The sequence below is a fragment of the Periplaneta americana genome, chromosome 14, assembly GCF_040183065.1.
Source record: "Periplaneta americana isolate PAMFEO1 chromosome 14, P.americana_PAMFEO1_priV1, whole genome shotgun sequence".
Classification (NCBI taxonomy): Eukaryota; Metazoa; Arthropoda; class Insecta; order Blattodea; family Blattidae; genus Periplaneta; species Periplaneta americana.
The window spans coordinates 29,018,694-29,039,947 of record NC_091130.1 but is presented as its reverse complement, the minus strand read 5'-3'; the positions used below and the strand labels follow the sequence as shown (position 1 = coordinate 29,039,947).

General features: G+C 35.1%; 1 protein-coding gene across 5 annotated transcripts in view; it reads left to right on the top strand.

Annotated features, from left to right (window-relative positions):
• The window catches only part of LOC138713220 (protein FAM234B), a 32,760-nt gene that overhangs the window by 2,924 nt on the left and 8,582 nt on the right, over nucleotides 1-21,254 (top strand). For all 5 annotated transcript variants that reach the window (XM_069845132.1, XM_069845135.1, XM_069845134.1 and 2 more), the window contains 5 exons: nucleotides 4,560-4,735; nucleotides 7,908-8,207; nucleotides 11,653-11,967; nucleotides 14,192-14,500; nucleotides 17,139-17,900. In XM_069845132.1, the coding sequence (XP_069701233.1) occupies nucleotides 4,576-4,735; nucleotides 7,908-8,207; nucleotides 11,653-11,967; nucleotides 14,192-14,500; nucleotides 17,139-17,900 (1,846 nt within the window). In that variant the 5' untranslated portion in view covers nucleotides 4,560-4,575. The remainder of the gene's footprint in view (nucleotides 1-4,559; nucleotides 4,736-7,907; nucleotides 8,208-11,652; nucleotides 11,968-14,191; nucleotides 14,501-17,138; nucleotides 17,901-21,254) is intronic.

Below are 21,254 nucleotides of genomic sequence, written 5' to 3'. Positions count from 1 at the left end.
ACATTCAAAAACATGAAACTACTGTATGCAAGAAATTTAAGCACCTTCCTCAGAAATTTTTTTCCATGTGACATAGATGTTATGTGTGGAGAATTGCACTATTGGCGAGGAGACTTAAAAGGTTTATAATTGGAAATGCGTTTATGGGACTGAACAAGTTGGTTCAATTTTGGCACAGATGAATCAGTGACACTGTTTATCTGCCCTGGGTGAGAGTATTCTTTCAAGGTATTTCAACCTGTCTGGAAACATCAACTGCGTTTCTTCACTGTTATGATCACCTTAAGGCATGTCTCCACTATTAAACATTTAACAACAATATGTTAAATATAACATGTTGCATTTAACATATGTATATGGACATTTCAAGTCTCAATTGACTTAACATGTTAACTAAGTATGTTGAATTTAACACTTTTAACATGTTGGCGTGTTTTCCAGCAGAAATGGAAAACATGTCAAGTCAATTCATTTGCTCGTGCAGCGTCGGTACAGTTCGGCAAAGTTCGTACAGTTTCCATAGCAACAACTATAAGTTCCGATTTTGTGGCGCGTATCTTGATCATTTTTATACTATCATTGGTCTTTGGTGTTGGCTGTAAGTTGTTCGAAGTAATGGAGTGGACGAAAGAAAATACATTAGAATAAAATTAATGCACTGATGGAAAGGCCTTGTTTGTGGGATGTGTGTGCAAAAGAATACACTGGCAAAACTAAGAAGGCCGACTGTTTTAGAGAACTGGAATTATTATTTAATTGTTCTCGAGAATACAATAGAGAGTTTTCTCACTCTTGTCGTACACTAAATGTTAATGCTGTGTAGACGTCAGTAATGGTCGTATTTGGTGATGTATGTTAACGTTCGTAAAACTTGGGAAAGAATAATTATACGATATTACCCACTCCTTTAACATCTATCATGTCGCAGGTCCTATGATAATCGCGCTGTAATTTTTTTAATTGAGATGAAATGGCTGCTCTTAAATTGTGTGTATTTCTTTGATGTAACAGGAAGTATTTTTGCAAACTATATTAAAATCGTGTTCTGACATTCTCAGCAAGTTTTTGAATCCAAATCGATACTGTATTCAACTTTAAGCTCGTTTAGAATGTATCCTGCATTGTGTCTTTTACTAAGATATTGCCGCATCCACATTCTCATTTTCTTCCTTTTCAAAGCCTTGTAACAAGCAATAGAGGCAATTACAAAAGTCAGATCTTCATCTGATTCCATTGTCCAAGGTTTGAAAATAAAACACTATCTATATTAAAATCTCATAGACTACTTACGGTGGACTACGCAAAGAAAGTAAGTTTAACATGTTTAACAGTGTGGACAAAGTGTTAAATGAAATTAGCATTAACATGTTCAATCAACATATTGTGATGTTAACAGTAAACAGTTTAACATTTAACATATTGTTGTTAAATGTTTAATAGTGGAGACGCGCCTTTACACAGAAAACATTCAACTGTGAATCCTCTTCTATAGTTAGAAAACAAATTGCTTCATATTGTTATTCCTTGGAAGTTTCCATTGCTAAACAATTCAGAGAACATTTTCATTAGTAACTGACTATAGGAACTACATAGGTATTTCCCACAATAAGGACATACAGTATTAATGTTGGCATACTAAGGATGTGTATATAGTGAGCATATGTATTACAGTGCTACCAAGCAATGTGGCATCTGTCAGGTTTCATTTTACCCATTTTGTTTTATTCTTTCGTCTTGTAATGGCCAGAATGTATTCTAATTACATACAGTAAAGATGTGCAGGTATTTTGAAATTAAGAACAAATAAAATGTTCAATGTACAGTGGTCTAGAAATATCTCCGAGCCTGCTTATGTCACAGAGGAAGAGGGCTAGATATGGAGAAACAAACAAATGATTTTGTAATGTGGATTGTTAAGCTTGTATGTTAAAACTGAAAACATCAACAACTCACTGCTATGCATCGTGTTTCATAAAGATTTGAGGAGTTACAAAACTTTATTGCAAGTAAACTACTAAACTTATGTTAATGAAACTAGTCCAGAACGAACGAGAAACTCGAACAGTTTGTGTGTATATGTTTCGTTAAGACGAGAGTTCACAATCCTGCCGCTATGCCGTTTCATTTTGTTCAGCTTCAGCTCTTATTCTACTGCCGCTAGCTTGTCACCGTCATTGTTTTGTTCATCTGCAGCTGAAGCTCGTATTTCGCTGCAGCCTCTCACATTGTTCTGGTCAGCTGCAGCTCGCATTTCTCATTGTTGTACAATGACTGCTATGCGTGTGAAGAAATCATTCTGCATTTTGGAATTTCACACTAGCTCAGTGATTACTATCCAAAGTGAATTTCGTATAAAATTCTAAAAGAACCCACACATTGCTGCTGACGTGTTAGATAGAACATGCATTTGAAAATAACCAGCACCTAATGCTGTGACCCCGCAAGATCACCAGACTTCACACTGTGTGATTCCTTTTTGTGGGGTTGTATCAAAGACAGGGAATTCGTTCCACCGATGCTGCATGATATCGCGGACCTAAGAGAGCATATCATCACAGTGGTTAACACTATTGACAAGTTCATGTTGATGCAAGTGTGATAAGAACTAGACCTTCGTGTGGATGTGTGCCGTGGTAGACACATCGAACATTCATGTCAAAAAACTGTTTGAGTTCCTTATTCGTTTTGGACTGGTTTCATTCACGTAAGTTTAATAGTCTACTTGCAATAAAGTTTTATAAATCCTAAAATATTTATGAAACCCAGTGTATATGTTGCTTTTCTATCCCAGTGAAGTAAATGAGTCTAACAGAGATGGTGAGCAGATGTTTTTAATTTTGGCAGTCTGAAGAATTTGTTTCATATGGATAATATTGCCACTTTTGTCCTTTCTTCCCACAAATCCACTTCCAGGAATTGAATTCGTTATTATAACAGCCTTCAGGCTCGGAGATATGCTGTGGCCACTGTAAACATGTAATTTTAGCTGGTTGGGACTAGGTCTAGAATACAGGTCTACCAATGCAAGGTATCCAAGGTGTAACATTTCTTTGTTTAGTTGATTCTGTACCATTAAAGTAGTCCCCGCCCGGAGATCCGATTGGGGGACTATTTTACCTCCGGATAATTTTACCTTAATGGTACTCATTTCATATTGGAGTTAAATGGCAAGTTGTAGCCGATTTAAGTGAACACCATATTTTAACGTTTTGGTGGCTGCTTCATTCACACACAACCCCAGAATGTCTGGAGGACCACACCTGCTGTTGGTCGACGGGTCCATTGGACGTAGCTGGGAGATCTTGTTGATCACCAGCTTTCCCTCCTTAAGCCACTGGAGGACGATTTTAGTGCCATAGCAGGTCAGCACTAGGAACAGAAAAGTAGAAAGAGGAGGAAAGGAAAGGGAAATGAACCCCTAGGCCTCGAATGCTCTAATGCCGTTGGGGTCGAAGAAAGTAAGAGTTCAGTCAGAGGACTGTATAGGAAAGGGTAAAGAGGGAATTAGGTATTGAATAGAGGAAAATTATACCAAATTCAGTCATTAACTCATCAAGCTGACCAGTGCTAATGGATGAGTAGCCCCACCCTTTAGTTCAGCTCGTAAAATTATGCTTACTAACAGCTGCACCACGGGAAGGTAGGGATGGGACATTGGGTATTTGTCCAGGTTGGTTCCTTAAAGCCTTCGATGGGAAGGATTAATGGCTCTCCCCCCTGTATCCGACAGATACCTGCATAGAATTGGAATATATCAGTCCCCTAACTGCCCATTGTGCAACTCAAACCAAGAAATTGATTCGGAACACCTCAAAATCTGTGCTTCAGTGGCTAGTCATGATAATATCTTTGAAAAATATTGGAGTGCAAGAGATCAAATGACTTTATTGTCAAATGCCTGGCATTAGAAAACAACACAACAACAACATTTCTTTGTTAGAAAAGTGGAGTACATTGCAGTGTACGTGACAGAGCACCCACCATGCTACTAATCTCCTTTCTTGCCACCACTTGGTAGCACCACTGTCGGTGACAAGGTTAGATGGGGATCAGTTGGTTGATATCCATTGTTCATTGTCATGGACACTGCAATTTACCCAGAAGGGATATTAGAATATAGTTATGACCATCTCATCTGCCACATTGGCATTGTATAGCAATCACGTGTGTGTTGTTTACACACGCTTTAATGTCGTCTTTTTCTTCGTAGACCATTGTCTTTTGTGTGTTTCTCATTTAATGTTCATTGTCTCCCATTGCACAGTGTCTTCTGCTTGAACACCTGCCCCATCTAGTAGAATTTGCTTCTCTTGACATTATGCTATGTTGCTATATCTCAGTAACGAAATAGTTGTAACCTTATGTTAACACAACCATTTGTGTTTAGTTTAAACAGTAGATTGTCCTGTCACTGTTTATTTTAGACCTGTGAAATTAAAAAAAAAAAACTCTATGTGCGTGCATCCATATATGCTAGTGTGTACAAACATTAATATAATTATGAAACTGTTATATTATTTTGTGCAAAATATTTCGATATTTACATATTTTACTTACAGATTGAACATAATTTAAATGTCAGGAGGAGGTGTGGGACAGGGAGCGGTGTACTCTCCACTTCCTCAGTCAATAAGTGATACAGATTCTTCTGAAGAAGAGCTTAATAACATTGTTCATCATAATGACAACAGAAAGTTTATTGTGAGCAATAAAAACTCAATTGAGAAACATAACGGTATGTTATTGCTGTTATACATATATACGTAGATATTTAATACTTTATTACATAATTATGTAGACTATTCAACTTATAGGATGAATTTGCGATATAAGACTATAAGGTTTCAGAACTGCCTTAAAATCAATCAATCACAGTTGTGTTTCTTGATAAGACGCTTTTTAAAGAAACTTTGAAAGGCAAATTGAAACTGTGAAAATTGCGTTTTCAGTTATTATAACTTCGAATAATAAATGTAAAAAACTTTAGGGCCATATTCATAGACATTCTTAGCACGGGCTTCCGGTGAATGATCAACGAACTAACGTTTTTCATATTCATAAACTAGTGTTAGTGGTATGATATGATATGAATCCTGTACAAGTAATCAATCGATAACCGGGACTAGTTAAGCACACTCATAGCACGGGCTAGCGAAATGTCTATGCATAGCACCCTTAGTGTTTTTATTCTGGTAATGTAACATTTCAATGTATCTTACTTTGAAGTTAACTGTTAGTATTTTGTATTTCTGCTCTGAGTAGTTTGGCAATAATATTTAGTATGCTGTGATAGCAGTTTTTGAATTTCATTGCAAGGAAACATAATAATATCTTATTGCTATGTTTTATAATAATTATTATCATTTACATAAGTAATTCGATTTTGCAAGTTATTTAATTTATTTGTCGAAAAATCTTATTAAATTACACTCGTGGTTTCATCTTATTTGTCCACACCTGTGGAGTAATGGTCAGCGCGTCTGGCCGCAAAACCAGGTGGCCCGGGTTCGAATCCTGGTCGGGGCAAGTTGCCTGGTTGAGGTTTTTTCCGGGGTTTTCCCTCAACCCAATACGAGCAAATGCTGGGTAACTTTCGGTGCTGGACCCCAGGCTTATTTCACCAGCATTATCATCTTCATATCATTCAGACGCTAAAGAACCTAGATTTGATACAGCATCGTAAAATAACCCAATAAAATAAATAAATTAATTAATCTTAGTAGCATAATTTCACTTGTCTTTTGGGCTCTTGAAATTATCAATCAGATGAAATGGCACTTGTGTAATTACTACAGAAAATCACTAGCTCCTAATAAGGAAACCTTTCAGAACTATTAGTAGAGTTATGCAACCAAATAGAGAAGCTATGGAGGATAATAATGCCATGTTTTTGCCAGTAACAACAGCAAATGGAGAGGGAGCTAATTAATTTTTTATGAATGGAAAGAGTTGATGGCTAGTTCCAGTAAACAAAAAAAATTGTCAAATTATCACAAGTCTCAAATGCATATTTCTAACAAATCTTAATCAAATACAATAATTATTGCGTAACTTCCAGATCATTGTACAAAAAATCCGTGTTTTAATGAACACATTCTCATTCCCTCTTTATATCATTCATTTGTTTCATTTAAATAGTATTATGTTCCTTTTCTAATACCGTTCACACACTTCTATTCCTGTCTTTCAGCGCTGAATGAAATACAGGTGTCCCTCACTTTACGTGATTAATTAGTACTATGAAATAATCGCGAGTTGAATTTAGATGGACGAGATAGGGATGGTGCTTCTTCGGAAGGTTAAAAAATGAAAACTTCACACCTGTGAGCAAAATAAATTTTAATGAATGAATAACAATTTAAACTTGTTAACAAAACACAGATTTAAAAGAATGAGTAACTAACTGCCTGAATTAATACAGTGAGAGAAACCTAAGCATTACATACTTTTCACAGTCTTCAATTGGATGATGGGTGGTGAGTCAGGATTGTTGCTCTCTTGAAGTCCCTGGGCTGACAGCCTGATGATCTTCAAATTTTTTAAAGAAAAACTCGAGACTCAACTGAAGGGCAGCATTCTTCCTCTCTCTTACAAGTTCTTTGGCTTGCAACTTTCGCACTTCTAGTCTTGTTAGTATCATGTTCTTCAATTATTCTGATGGTATTGTCAATGTGTTGAAAAAATTCTGTCATCTGTTTTGTTAAAAGCTCTTTGATGGACTCAGCAACATAGGGCTCCTGTTCTTTATCGTTCGTGCTGTTTTCCATTTCCAGAAGATCTTCTTTAGTGAGCTCTGATGAGTGGGACTCAAGCAGTTCATCCACATTCATCTCATCTACATCCTTAAATCCAACAGATTTTACCATTTTCACTGTGTCATGTCTTGAGTTGGAAAGTTCACTTTCAGGATCAAAATCATTAGAATCAGAAACTCCAGGTCAAATTTTCTTCCAGCTTTCTTTATTTTTAAATTAACTTTTTCAAATCGCGTTTTTGCTCACGAGATGGTGTATAATGAGGGATACCTGTACTATATTGTCTTTGCCATTCCTCTACTTCATCTCCATTATAAGTTTTGACAAGTTGTAGAAGGTTTCCTTGGAAGTCATACAATTTACTTTGTAAGGCGGCAGAATTAGAAGAGCGGACATCATGGCTCTAGACAAGACTAATAGTAAAGGCTTTATACTGGACCCAACTGTTAGATTTGAGATGAGCCAGACCCAACCATCTGAGGTCAACAAAGAGAAACAACAAATTTATGAGCCTACTATTCCGTATTTTCGAGAAAAATATCAGATGGAAGGCACCTGGGAAGTACATGGTTTAATGATCGGAGCGAGGGGCACCATCCCACGATCAACTGTAAACACTATCAAAACAATTGGAATCCATGACATCATTCCACAAATAATTACTTCTAGCATTAAAGGGTCTGTGGCGATTCTGAAAAATCATTTATACGGAATATCATAATCCCCCCCTCTTTCTATCTGTTAGTGTGTGATTGTTACAATATATGCACAAATTTATTATTTCTTAAATTTAAGCTCCTAGTTCACATTTCAATTTGACTCATCTATTTTACTGTAATCGTTATTATTCTTATATGTATGTTATTCTGTGTTTTTGGCAACCCAGGATGCCTGGGCAGACTATTTCTTGGAAATAAATTATATATGCAAGTAAAATGTTAATTTTTCTTCCGATTTCTGTGCCAGTAAGAGAAAGGTGGAATGGAAGTTAATTTGTTTTTATTGCCAGTCTCATTACACATACATTCGAGGTTTTAAAATAATTAGATTAAATTATTAGTTATAAAGTATAGCAAGAATAGACACTTTTTGTGACAATAATTAGGCATTAATACATTTAAGTGTAAGTAATACAATTTTTTAATTTTGTAGGTAAAAAAATGGGTGAATATCGACCACTAGGACATGATGGAGAGGGTGAGGTCTGTATTAACGGTCTACCAAACCGAGAGCCCACTATTGCTGATGATGTTCCGATCATTAAGTCTGATGACTCAAGGCATTTGGAACCAATGTCTACATTACGTAAAATTAGTTTTATTCTTTCTATTCTCCTCTGTGGGTTGACCATTGTTGTATTTCTTTGGCTGCTACCGTGTGATTGGGCAACATGTCCCTCTGCACCCTTGAGGTCGGGAACCAAGTCGTGGGAAACAACATTGCAAGGGTTAGGTAAGTTATTCTACATTGCAAGAGTAGGTAACTTATTCTTTTAATATTCTTGCTTTCTTCTATTTCATGTTTGTTTGTTTTTAATTCTTTTGTATTTGTTCTGACCCTAAACATTTTCTTTTGTACGAGTATTATATTTCTGATGTTTTTGTGTTGACTATTACACTTTTACTACGTCACACTACTTTCGACCAATAAAATGGTACGAAAGGACGTCTTTCAACCAATCATGGCTGCTTAACGCACAATTTTATCGCGTCCCTAGCATTTGTTTAATTTTATCGCGTCCCTAGCATTTGTTTATTTTTATCACTACCCTAGCATTTGTTTCTTTGTTTGCCAACATTTCAAACTGCACTGGTCTGGATGTCAAAAAACAGAAAATTACAAACCACTCCAGTCGATGCACAGCACTTTCAAATATGACTCGCATTGGCATTCAAGAATTAATAAAGATCACTGGTCATACATGAGCATCATTCGGAAATCCTGAATAAGTTGAGGGATATACCATGTACATCAATGAGTTCACTTCTTTTACGCATACGTCCAGTATAACATCAACTGAACCACCAACCACTAAAACATTCAAATTTGAAAATTGTACTTTCAATAATTGTTTTTTTTTAAATGATTCATGTTTATTTTTTATTTCATCATTAATTAAAACGTTTCTTGTTTATTTCATCATCCCTAATCAAAACTTTTCTAACACTTGTTTATATTATTTAGGTTATGTTTGGTATAGCTTCTGCTATATGATATTTTGGATAGTCATGTATTAGAGATTGTTTAATACTAAGAATTATTGAAAATCATCTGTCAAGTGATGTTGATTACTGGGATCCGGATGATTGAAGTGGAATGCAAATGTTTTAATAAAAATGAAACTGAATCAACAAAGCCTTCTTGACTAGTAACCGTCCACAGAGTTCAATGAAGATTCCATAGTTGGCACAACTGATAACAAGGAAACATAATCATAAAACACTACTGCCATCTAGCGTAATGTTGAGATGGTACAATAATACATTTGAAGACAGTTGTATTTTCGTAAGCCAATTAATATTTAATTGTATTGAGTACTTAGTTACTTCTAATCGTGTAATAGTCAATTAAATCCCACTCGAGTTTTGATTTTCTCTAGATAAATCAAAACCTCTAGTGAGATTATTGTTGATAATAATGTCTTTGACATTGAAATTTCAGAAAGAGGAGTAGAGTTGCCAGATTGTACGTGTTTTATGTTAAAATATATCTTCAGTAATTTCAGAGTTATCTACTTTTTTTTCTGCAATATAATTATTTTCAACATGAAGTGTATTTGGTTTATATGCAGAGATTTATTTTTATAATGCTGTTTGTGTTTCTGCTATTTAAAGAAATTGTTTAAAAAACTAGATTAATGGCTTGTTAAGAAGGTAATGACTAGAGTCCAGATTTATATGCACTAAAAGTTAAAAATGACACTGACTGCAGTTGAGTGGATGTGCTGTTTATTGAGAGGGTTTTTGAGTCTGATTCATAAGAATTTGGCCACAAGGACTAGACAATGAATCTTGTAAACCACATGCCGATTTGTAAGTAGCAGTTTAGTGGCGAAGTGTATCAACATCGGTTAAAAACGCAGTAATCGTAGATTATGAAATGACGGTTAAACAGTAACAGTGGTTAAAATGTAATTTGTGTGCACCATTCATAATCACAGATTACTTAAACATGGCTAGCTGACACCTCATTTAACCAGAGTAAAGTCTATGCTGGTGTACTGTTTCTACAAAATGACTAAAGGAAAGCATCCATACCGCTGCAAAGATAATAGTCAACGTCTAAAAATGACTGCTCTCACTCAGTTCTACATCGAAATGAACGTGTCCTACATTTTCGCTTTTGGGCGCTGTTATATTTGTGAGTTGCATTTCTTTGCTGTTAGGTTAAAATCGTACAAAATAGAAAAATTGAATGCAAAAATGATTATATCCCAATGTGTGGTTGAAGTGTCGCTAGACTTAATTACTAGAATTTAAATATATTATATAAAAAGATGGAATATCTATAAAGGAAAAGGATGCAGAAGATTAATAGGAATGTGTATACGATCAAGGACCTCATTTACACGAGGGAACTGTTCATTATCCTAAGATCCATAAATAACCTCTCTTTGTTCAGCCAGTGACATAGAGAAAGAGACATTCGAGTATTCCCTCTTAAAATACAGAAAATAACTGTTACATAGAATCGTAATATAAGCAGCCGATCCATGGGAGAAATATGACTTTTTGTGTTATTTCAAGTGATCCATTTGTAGATTTTGATAAACGAAATCCCTCCTGAAATTTTCTGCCACCTAATTCCTCGTAAGAATTCGCTCTTTCCACTAAAGAAACTTCATGCTCACGCTCTATCCAAGTAATTCAAGTACTGTATCATAATAATCGTCTTCGAAATAAACATATGTGGCTATGGCCGCCATTTTGCTTTACTTGCTCTACTAATCACTGGTTATCTCTTTTAACCGCTCGAATATGGCTGGTTAGAGATTACTGTGGTTAACCTCGTATTTAAGTCGTAACCGAGGTCGATCCACTGTAAAAATGCTTAACCAGATGTTAGGTGACAATTTTAACCGGTGGTTACACTAACCGACATTGATGCACGTGGGCATAGGAGAATTAAATACCGTTAACGATACTGAAGGGAAATATTGAATGACAAGAATGGCATCTAAAAGGAGTGAGGGTATGGCTTTTATGTTTATAAACTATACTGACTAACAATATTAACTTTTAGTTCATATAAATCCAGGGTATAATGATGGTCTTACACCTTAAACAATGGATAATCAATTATATGCTACTGAATCCCTGAGACATTGGCATACATCTAATTTTTTTTTTTGTGAAAATTACCCAGAATGTCTGTGTGCTTAAATGCGACAGGCTTATGTCAGTAGATTTACTGACATGTAATAGAACTCATGCATGACAAAATTCCGGCACACTGGCAACGCTGATATAACCTCGGCAGTTGCAAGCATCGTTAAATAAAACATAATCTAATTTTTTTCAAAATGTGTACTTTTGTGAATCATTTTACAGGAAGGTAGGTGCCAGAGATGTTGTGTAGGCCTATTGTTGTCAAATTCATATCTTCATAATTTTAGTTTAATACTGTATTTGTTTTACATGAACACAATTTTTGAACATATAGTACTTCGAGCAATTATCTGAATAGCTACATATTGGTTTCAGTGAAATTTGATATTTTCTTAAGCTGTAATACAATTACAAACAATTATGTTGATGTAAAAGTTTCCAGTAAGTAATAACGTGGAAGTTGTTTGCTATTAGTCATTGAGCTTCATTGTTAAATAACTGTGACAATAATATGGTAAATTTCAAATAAATCACCCAGTGTTACTTAATCTCTGATATGTTTTTCACAGAGCTGAAAGGCGGAATTAGTGTAGTGGCCGGAGTACCTGGTCGTGGACGCAACTTGGTATTCCTAGCAAGAGGTGATGTCATAAACGCAGCTCTTGGTTCATCTCAAACTGATCAAGGTTTGAAGGAGTTCTCTGCATCTGGAGGTGGACTTATATCGTTAATAGGTTCCAGTGGCAAGGTTGCCTGGTACATTCACTTTCTCAGAATTCCTCTTGACATGGATTGCTCTCTTATTGATGTCACAAGCGATGGAGCAGAAGACTGTATTGTTGTTGGAACTGATAAACTTCTTGCTGCAGTTGATCCTGTATCAGGTATGTAAAATTTTATTGTTACCCAGTTTACATTGCTCAAGACACTAATTAATTGGGACTCGTTCAGACATGGTTTCTTGTAAATAGTTCTCTTAATCTATCACAAAATATTTCAATATCCGGTAATTTCATCACTATAGAATTTTGTTATTCTAGGTTTAATTTGTAATTCAGTAAATACAAAAATATTCTTTGTTCTTAACTTCCATGATAAAATGTCTAGCTTTCATTAATCAGATAATCTTGTCGTACTTTAATTTTCATTGTAATTATAATTGTAAATTTAATATTAATTGTAATTTTATTGTTCATATTATAGTTGTAATCCCCTGGTAGAGGGGCAGAGAAGGCCTGACGGCCTTATCTCTACCAGGTTAAATAAGTAAATACTATTACTACTACTAAATAGGATTAGGAGATTTAAGGTGGGGAGAAAGTCACAAATATCTGCTAAATTAAAAATCATTTTTGTGATCTTTCCTCTCCTCTCTTCACCATTTCATGTCCTTTTTCTCTTTTCTTTTATCTCTTTATTTTCTATACTCTTTTCATATATTTATGGCTTTTAGAGAACCCGAAGGTTCATTGCCGCCCTTACATAAGCCCATCATCGATCCCTATCCTGAGCAAGATTAATTCAGTCTCTACCATCATATTTCATCTCCCTCAAATCCATATTAATATTATCCTCCCATCTGCGTCTCAGCCTCCCCTAAGGTCTTTTTCCCTCTGATCTCCCAAGTAACATTCTATATGCAATTCTGGATTCGCCCATACATGCTACATACCCTGCCCATGATTCAAATTCAAATTTTTTCACAATTTACATTTGAAATGAATACATATGAATAGATACCCGAAATGAGCATATGCTCGTGCTCGGGTACAGTCCAGTATTCTACATAAAGTTTACAGAGATCAATAATAATGCTGATGATAGAAATAATAGTAACAGTAATAATAATAATAATAATAATAATAATAATAATGATAATAATAATAGAATAACCGTAACTGAGATGATACAAAGATAGTAATACAAAATAATTCATTAATAATAATAACAATAATAATAATAATAATAATAATAATATTAGTGATAAAACAAAAATATTTACAATAATAAAATAAATACTTAAGACGGATAAAATAAAATATAAAACCACTAGCGAGAGTTAACACAACTTAAATAAGCATATAATAACCGGAAAAAAAAACGAACTCGAAAATCAACAGAAAAGTTCATTCTATCGCAGACGACAGCAACTGCCGTATTGACATTGTGTTATGCATTATTGGTAGTAGGGGGGAGCCGAAAGTCTACGTAACTGCCGTTCTCTTCGAATCTTCTCGTACAATCATGGGAAGTTAATGCTGAAAAACAAAATGCCTACGAGTCAAACTGTTCATTATTACCAGGATAAATACAAATAAAACTGAAATATATTAATCAAGCTTCAGTTCTAGATCTCCCCTTTTGTGCAAGGGGTATCATATCAAAATATTTTATGAATGGCGGGGAAAATATAAATTTCAAGAACTCTCTAGTGACAGAGATAGTGACAAGTACAATCAAGTGTATCTAAGAAATCATTTATTGGAGATATACACTGTCATTAATTAAGAAAATGATCTATTTATATTTATTACAATGTTTTATCTTATAGGTTACATGCATCAGATAAATACAATAAAAATTAGTACCATATAATGCTAGTAACACTTAAAAATAATAATAAAATTTATCAAATATCATACAAACATTTTCACTTTATTTTTAAACTTAAGATGTCAACCATGTTATTAAAGATAAAAAACTTTTTGAAAGCTGCTAATTCTAGTACATGCTGTAATTATCCACTGGGTCAGAACATGATTATCTTTAAACATGAATCAAGTAGTACAAGCAGCACTTCCCATAAAGTAGACTTTTTTTGTGACTGAAATAGGGATAGGCTGCTGTTATAGCACAAGTGTAGTTTTCACGTGGCTGTTTGTTTCATAAAACACCGTACATACTTGGTTTGGGTCAATATGGTGTTACATGTAATGTTCAGTAGAAATTCTTCTAGTCCATTACCTAAATCTAGCAACATGCCGTACCAGTGTATTAAAGTATAGGGAATTCATACTATGCCTTAGCTTAAATGTATATATTAACAAAAATTGTACCTTTTAGGACTTTTATATGGAAGTATTTAAATTCTATTATGTTTTATTTCAGGAAGCATAGAATGGTATCTTCATAACCATCATAATGATAATAGAAGTGCAATTAATTTGGAGTTCCCTCTTGTGCTACCTGATCTTGATGGTGACGGTGTTAAAGAAATGGTTACTGTATGTAGTTTTAATGACACATCTCAGCCAACTCCCACTGTCACCAATCGGAACAACATGATACTGATTTCTGGAAAGATGGGGCGAATAATAGGACATGCTGTTAGTTTTCCCATTTGTGATCACATCCAACACTTGACTGTAGATAAGAATTGGAACATCACATTCACATGCCAGGAGATGGATAAAGAAGGTAAGAGGAAGTGTAACATTTATTGAAAAAATAAATTGTTCATGTACTGTACCTAAATCGGTGATATTATTTGATATACTCTTCTTGTGATCTGTCATGTGACAGTTACTTACATAATGGAGCTCTTTTCTTTAAGTTATTTTATGCTCGACCATGCCGAAATGTAGTAATCATACACCTGGTAGCAGTCCTTTAATGGACCTCATTAAAGTACACCTATTCATTAAAGTTCAGGTGTTCCACCAATCAGAAAACACCATTGTAGCAATATGAAAGCGCAAGTATCGATTATTCTTGGATATGCAATCAAAAGACAACTAACGAAACGTCACGGAGGCTGGAAATCCAATACTGTCGCAGAAGGTTATGTTCTGTTACTATAATAATTAGCGTTAATTGTAAATAATATTCAAATAAATTCAATTTGTCATATCGTTTTTCTGTGTCTAAATCAATTTCAAGGTTATATCAAGATTAATGTTTATTTTACTCTCTAGATTATATCAAGGTCAATGACATTTGTTTCTCGGAAAAAATCAATACTTTCGCGTCTGCGCACATCTCACAATTTACGAGATATTGCACAAAGACAGTTCCGCTCCCCAGTCAGATAGGAATAACGTGAATACTTATGAATAATTTCAAGTTAGAAATATGGTCGAGCATAAAAAGTCGTATGAAACTTGCCTATAATGGTAATTAAGACGCTCGTATGAAAATTATGAAACTCGCTTGCGCTCGTTTCATAAACATACTCGCGTCTTAATTACTACCATTATAGGCTCGTTGCATAGTGTACTATTAAAGAATTGTATAATATTACGAAAAAGTACAATTCCAAATTGCAAATGTTTTCAGGAAATAGCTAAGATAGTCCAGCCACAAACATTTACAGAGGGGCCAGCAGTAACGGGTGGGGGAAACTGGGATGCGACATATCCACTCTGATGGACTCGTTATGTTAGACTTCATAAAATTATTAAAAACTGCAATTACTAACAAGTTACACTCACAAAATAACGAAGGATTAAGCTTGCTCAGTTAGCAATGAACAATGCAATAGAGTGAGCAGAGACAAGTGACAGGTGGCAGTTTGGCAGGTGGCCATGTTTTCATGTGATGGAGGTACTGTAAATGCTGTTGCCAGATTTTAGCATTCTCTGGCTCTCTCTCTTTCTTCAGTGTAAGACCGTATGGTATTTTCATTTTTCAGATAAATGAAACAGACAAATGTTACGTGATAGGTCTATAGACTGATAACTAATACAGTAAAATCCCTCATATCCAACACCCAAATAACCAGCAATACCAAAACAACGGCACTTTTGGCTAGGCACTTGCATTTTCATCTGACTCTTCCCTTTCCATGGAACTACTCTGCAGCACATATAAGGATCACCTCCAAATTTATACAGATGGATCTCTAAATCCTAATAATGGGACATCAGGAGCAGGGTATTATATTCCAAAATATCAAAGTTATTTCATACCATGTTCATCCTCCTCCAGTCTTGACACTGAATTGCTAGCTATTGATGCTGCTCTTCAGTGTGTTACTCAAATTTCTGAAAAATCTATTTGCATACTTACCGACTCCAAGGTGGCTATATTTAACATGTACCAAACCTATATGCACATAGAATTATTCCAATTCAAAAACAACTAAGTAAACTAAAAGAACTCCAAAAAGAAATAACATTTCAATGGATACCTAGTCACTGTGGTATACCTGGAAACGAGAAAGTCGATAAAACTGCAAAATAGGCAACATATTTGCAACCAAGACCTCTTCAAGTGATATCTCTATCCAGTGCTTTTGCTTCAGTAAAGTCTCATTTTACAAACCTATGGATCAACAATTGGCTCTCTTCTGACAAAGGAAAAATTTTACAGTCTGTACAAAAGAAACCAAATGACCTGGAAATGTACAAAAACTTGCCCAGACATGTTCAAACATTTTTAACAAGAGCCAGAACAGGTCACATTGTCACTCAATTGTACCTACACCGATTTCACATTTCTGATAATCCTACTTGTCTGTGGTGTAATAATCATGATGAAGATCTGGAACATTCTTCTATACTGTCCATCCATAAACCACAAAAGAAGTTAATTAAAATTATCAGTACTGGTTGCAGAAGACACAGCCCTGCAGTATATATTGACTACACCCCAACTCTGGCTACTAGTAACAGGCGTCTATAATGAACACCGATCAAAATACCCCTCATTTCTCGTGAAAAACAACTGAATAGACTACAGTGGACTTTATGTTGTCAGCAAACAGCTGGATACATTAAGAAAATTGATTGATTCCCTTTCGAATGGATGACATTTTTTTTTGGCCGAGCCATAAGTCCCTTTGTTTTGGTATTGCCAGTTGTTTGGGTGTTGGGTACGAGGGATTTTACTGTATTTGCACAATTTAAATCTGATCATGTTTAAGGAATTCCTGGATGACGTTATAATTTGTTTTAATTTTTCTAGTATGTGAGGGACTGCAAAATATGCTATCAAGGGCAATCTACAGGTTGGCCTCCTTTATATAAAAAATAAAGTTAAAAAATTTCTGCTTAAGAATGTATTGTTTGTGTACTGTAAAGAATTGCAATTTATGTGGTGTTGGCTTTCATTGCAGTGATTGGCGGCACAATATCATTGCAAGATTTATATTTCAATGCTACAAATAAGCAGCCAAATTCTACAGTTTACCTTCAGACTTCACCACTAAAGCAACACCGGGTAGTGGATGTATCCTCAACAGTGAAAAAAGTGAATGGTCGAGTTCTGACACTGGAGAATCAAGGAACTTGTCCCAACCATTGCACTGTGGCTGTTAGAGTAATTGACGAGCGACGTGATAATGAGACAGTATGGAATTTCCAACATGAGAATACTTACGGTATGGTACCTGCAGTTCTTGTCTTTAACAACCGTACTGGAAGTACCAGTGGCGGCACATTAGTTGAACCTGTTAGTGGATTCGTATTGAAGTTTTGGACCTGGACTCCAGCCAGTACTCATATACCTTCGTCTATGAAAGATAATGACACTTCAAGCATAACATCAAGTAATCCATTATTTAGAAATCGCTTGAAGAGATCGGCAAGATACAGGAGCTGGGATGAAATTAAAGGTGAAAAGAAGGAAGTTTGGAGGAGAGTACCACATAGGTTCCGTCGTAGTGTGATTTTACCTCTGACACAGAACATTAAGAATGGCAGTAACATCCAAGTACATTTTCATCAATTGAAGGAGCGTGTGGTACTTTACACTTTCAATGCGACAGATAACCACATTGTGAATGCGAGTTTGAATGATGTGATGCAGATTTGTTCACATCACGGTTCGGAAATTAGTCAGTTGTGTCAGCCTGATCTTACCTACCAGAAACAATCACGTAAGTAAAGATATGTTCATATTTTGGAGTTCATAGTATTACAATAAAATTCTAGTTCACTAAGGATTACTTTTGTATAGACTCAAGAAGTACTTCACAGCATTTCTTGCAGAGAAATGTTTAAGTTGAGCTCTTATTTCACACTGTTTAATATGTGCCATATTTAAAAAAACACTCTCTTACAATAAACAACTCTGTCTTTTTTATAACATCATCAATGTTTGCTTTACACTAGGAGTAGAGAAGACACATGCAATGATCATGCTGTTACTGAGTTGCCACGTCTTTTTTGTCTTATCTTATTCTTGGCAAAGGGCATACAAGACTGAGGTCACAATCATCCATAAGAAGTGTCGTCATCATATTAAAGACATAATACACCCACAGTCTATTCCATGCCCTTCTTGCACTCCTTCAAGCATGACATCTGTTATTAATATCTAAAGTTGTTGATTACAGGCAAAGGCTTTTTCCTGTTTACAGTGTTGTTTGATAACAGTTCCTTCTTTTTCCTCCAATGCCTAATGTGACTCACCCTAGATCATATATGTAACAGATAACTCCTCGCTACGTTAAAATCTGCAGCACTTTGAAGAGAACAACCGCCAGGATCGCCACCCGTCCACCATAAACGAACACGAGATGGCAGCACAGTCGCTAATGCAATTCAAATGGGAATTATGACGTGACTCCTTATGTAAAAACTAGATGGCAGCATAGTAAACCTGACAAAAGTTGTTAACCTGAAAGCCTATAAGCCCGACATATCTGTTACATATAAGATCTAGGCTTTCACGTACATCAAATTTGGGCTGTAGCACGATTTCTATGTTCTTCCACATCTTTGATAATTTTAAGTTTTTCATTGCAAGTAAGGAGGCGCAATCTCATACCTTTATTGGTAGGGTAGACCAGGCTAATTGTAAACACTTTTCGCTGATTTCAAATATATTTCAACATTACACAATCCTCAGTAATGGTAAGCATGACAAAGAAACATTGTGTTATTTTTAGAGCTTTCTTTTCCCTGAAAATGGGTTTAAAATAATGATGTTGACTTTTTGTTATCTTTTAATTGCTAATTTACACTTACCCCACTGTTTACATTTACCCCTTTGAGAGAGGGGTAATTGTAAACACCAATTTTCGCACGTGCTATAAGACACTGAACATTTTTTGTTTTGTTTCAGAAGAAAGAGCTATACTCCTTCCAACTCCAATTTTGGTCACTGTTACATTTCTTCCCTTTAACCTATGATATGTGATGGATATAGAAACTCACTACCTTTCCTGAGCTTCACAATAACTGTAGTTACTATTTTTCACATCTGTGACAACCCTCTCTAAATCCTCCACAGCGTAGTTGGGTGGGGGTCTCTTTGATTACTGAAAAGTACAAAATGTAACCATAGTAAAACATGTTTACAATTATCCCCAAGCAATTAAAACTATGGGGCAAATGTAAACACGTTATAATTTAATGAACCATTGTAATAAATGTTAACTACTATACATTACTCATAAAAACAACATATTCTTAAAAAAATAGCACTGTACGTTTACTTACAATGCCAAAAATGAAGGTGAAGCAAAATTCTTTCTCAACTTTTTTTGTAGACTCTTACAAAACATTCGTTCACAACTAAGCAGTTACTCCTATTTGGCACCAAACTGCTTTGTAGGTTAGTCAACATGTATTAAAATTTTTATATTGACAGTTTTGTATTTCTCACTGTATTTGATTACAATTACCCCCTGTTTACAATTACCCTGGTGTACCCTACTCATTTTCGGAATTGAAAGTATAAGATGCACAAACTATACACTCATCACACTTGAACTTGATTCTGACGTATATATTGCTAATCCACATGCCATTTAACAGTGTTAATAACTGAAATACCTGCATGGGAGATAATGACATGCACTATCACCTTAGGATTTGCACCAAAGGGAAATTGGGCAATATTGCCAACTTCATTTAGAATAAGCTGCGCATCTGTATTATTTACTTGTATAGTTCGAAAAAAAAGTGCTTGAAGTATTCGAGAAATTATAGTATTGGCTCAGTCATCATAGATGGTTCAACCTATCTGTTGTATCCATTATAAAGAGCTACTCTAGAGTCCTATTGGTAACGAATCCAACAGATAGGTTGCTCCCTTTTCCAAGACTGAAGAGTAGTTTTTGGTATGGATCCAACAAATGGGTTGCCTTCTTCACTGTCTTCCTTAATGATGGAGCAACAAGTATCTCTGAAATGTTGGATGTCTTTACATTTATGACACGGTACAAGTACCCAAAAAACTTACACCACTGAGCTACTTGTGTATACCTGATGGAAGTAGAATGTAGGTACATTAAATAAAAATATGGCAGACCACAACTTTGGTAATCAATAATTTGGCAACATTGGAGGGTTTTATAATTTAGCTTTGCAGTTCTCTGTTTTATATCATTAACTTTCATCCAGATCAATCGACAATTCCAAGTCACGTTTTAGAACTGATTATACTTACTCAAAATGCATTGTCTCCTGCGCACAAGAGTAAAATTATAATAAAATATATTGAAAGTATGATAGAACTTGCATTACTTGATTGCTGCAATATAATGCTTGTATATGGTAATTATAATTTTATAAAATCTGAGAAGTTCATATGGCTGTGTGATACTGTGTTGTAGTATTTCTTATACAGAGTGTCTCAGGAGGAATGTAAAATACTTCTCGATAATGTAGTTTAGGTTAATCTACATCAATTTAACTTGATATACCAACGTTCGAAATGTAACAGTTAGGAAATTATTGATGGACGAACTTTTAAATGGAGAGAGGCATTATAGATGTATTTCTACGTTTTAGGACATTGTGATATGATACATTGTGAAAATGCTGCATCTTGGGTTGTTCCAATAAGTTTATTTCATAATTAAGTATAAACTAATAAGAAAATAAAATATGTAATTAGACAAGACAAATTACTAAGGTTGCCCTTCTTATTGATTCCGTGAATATTGTAAATTCATATCAGGTATTGATGCCGGTTATCTTTTCGACCTCAATAAAACACTTGGCAGCTTGCCAGTTTCAAATAGCATCGGGTAAACATGGGAAAATACACAGTTAACTGGAAGCCTTCGATTGAGAAAACGTTGTTTTTATTCAACAGCAGCCAATGTATTGCCATCACAAAATTCATAAAGAAAAAACATGTCTGCATATTCACGAATTAAATTTCAAGTGAACATGTATTCAGTTCTGTATGTTGTGCTGGCGTTCTGGTGCTCAGACGTTGCCGTGTGCAAAAGATCTGGTGTAACATATCAAGTATAGTACACGGAACCTCAAGATTT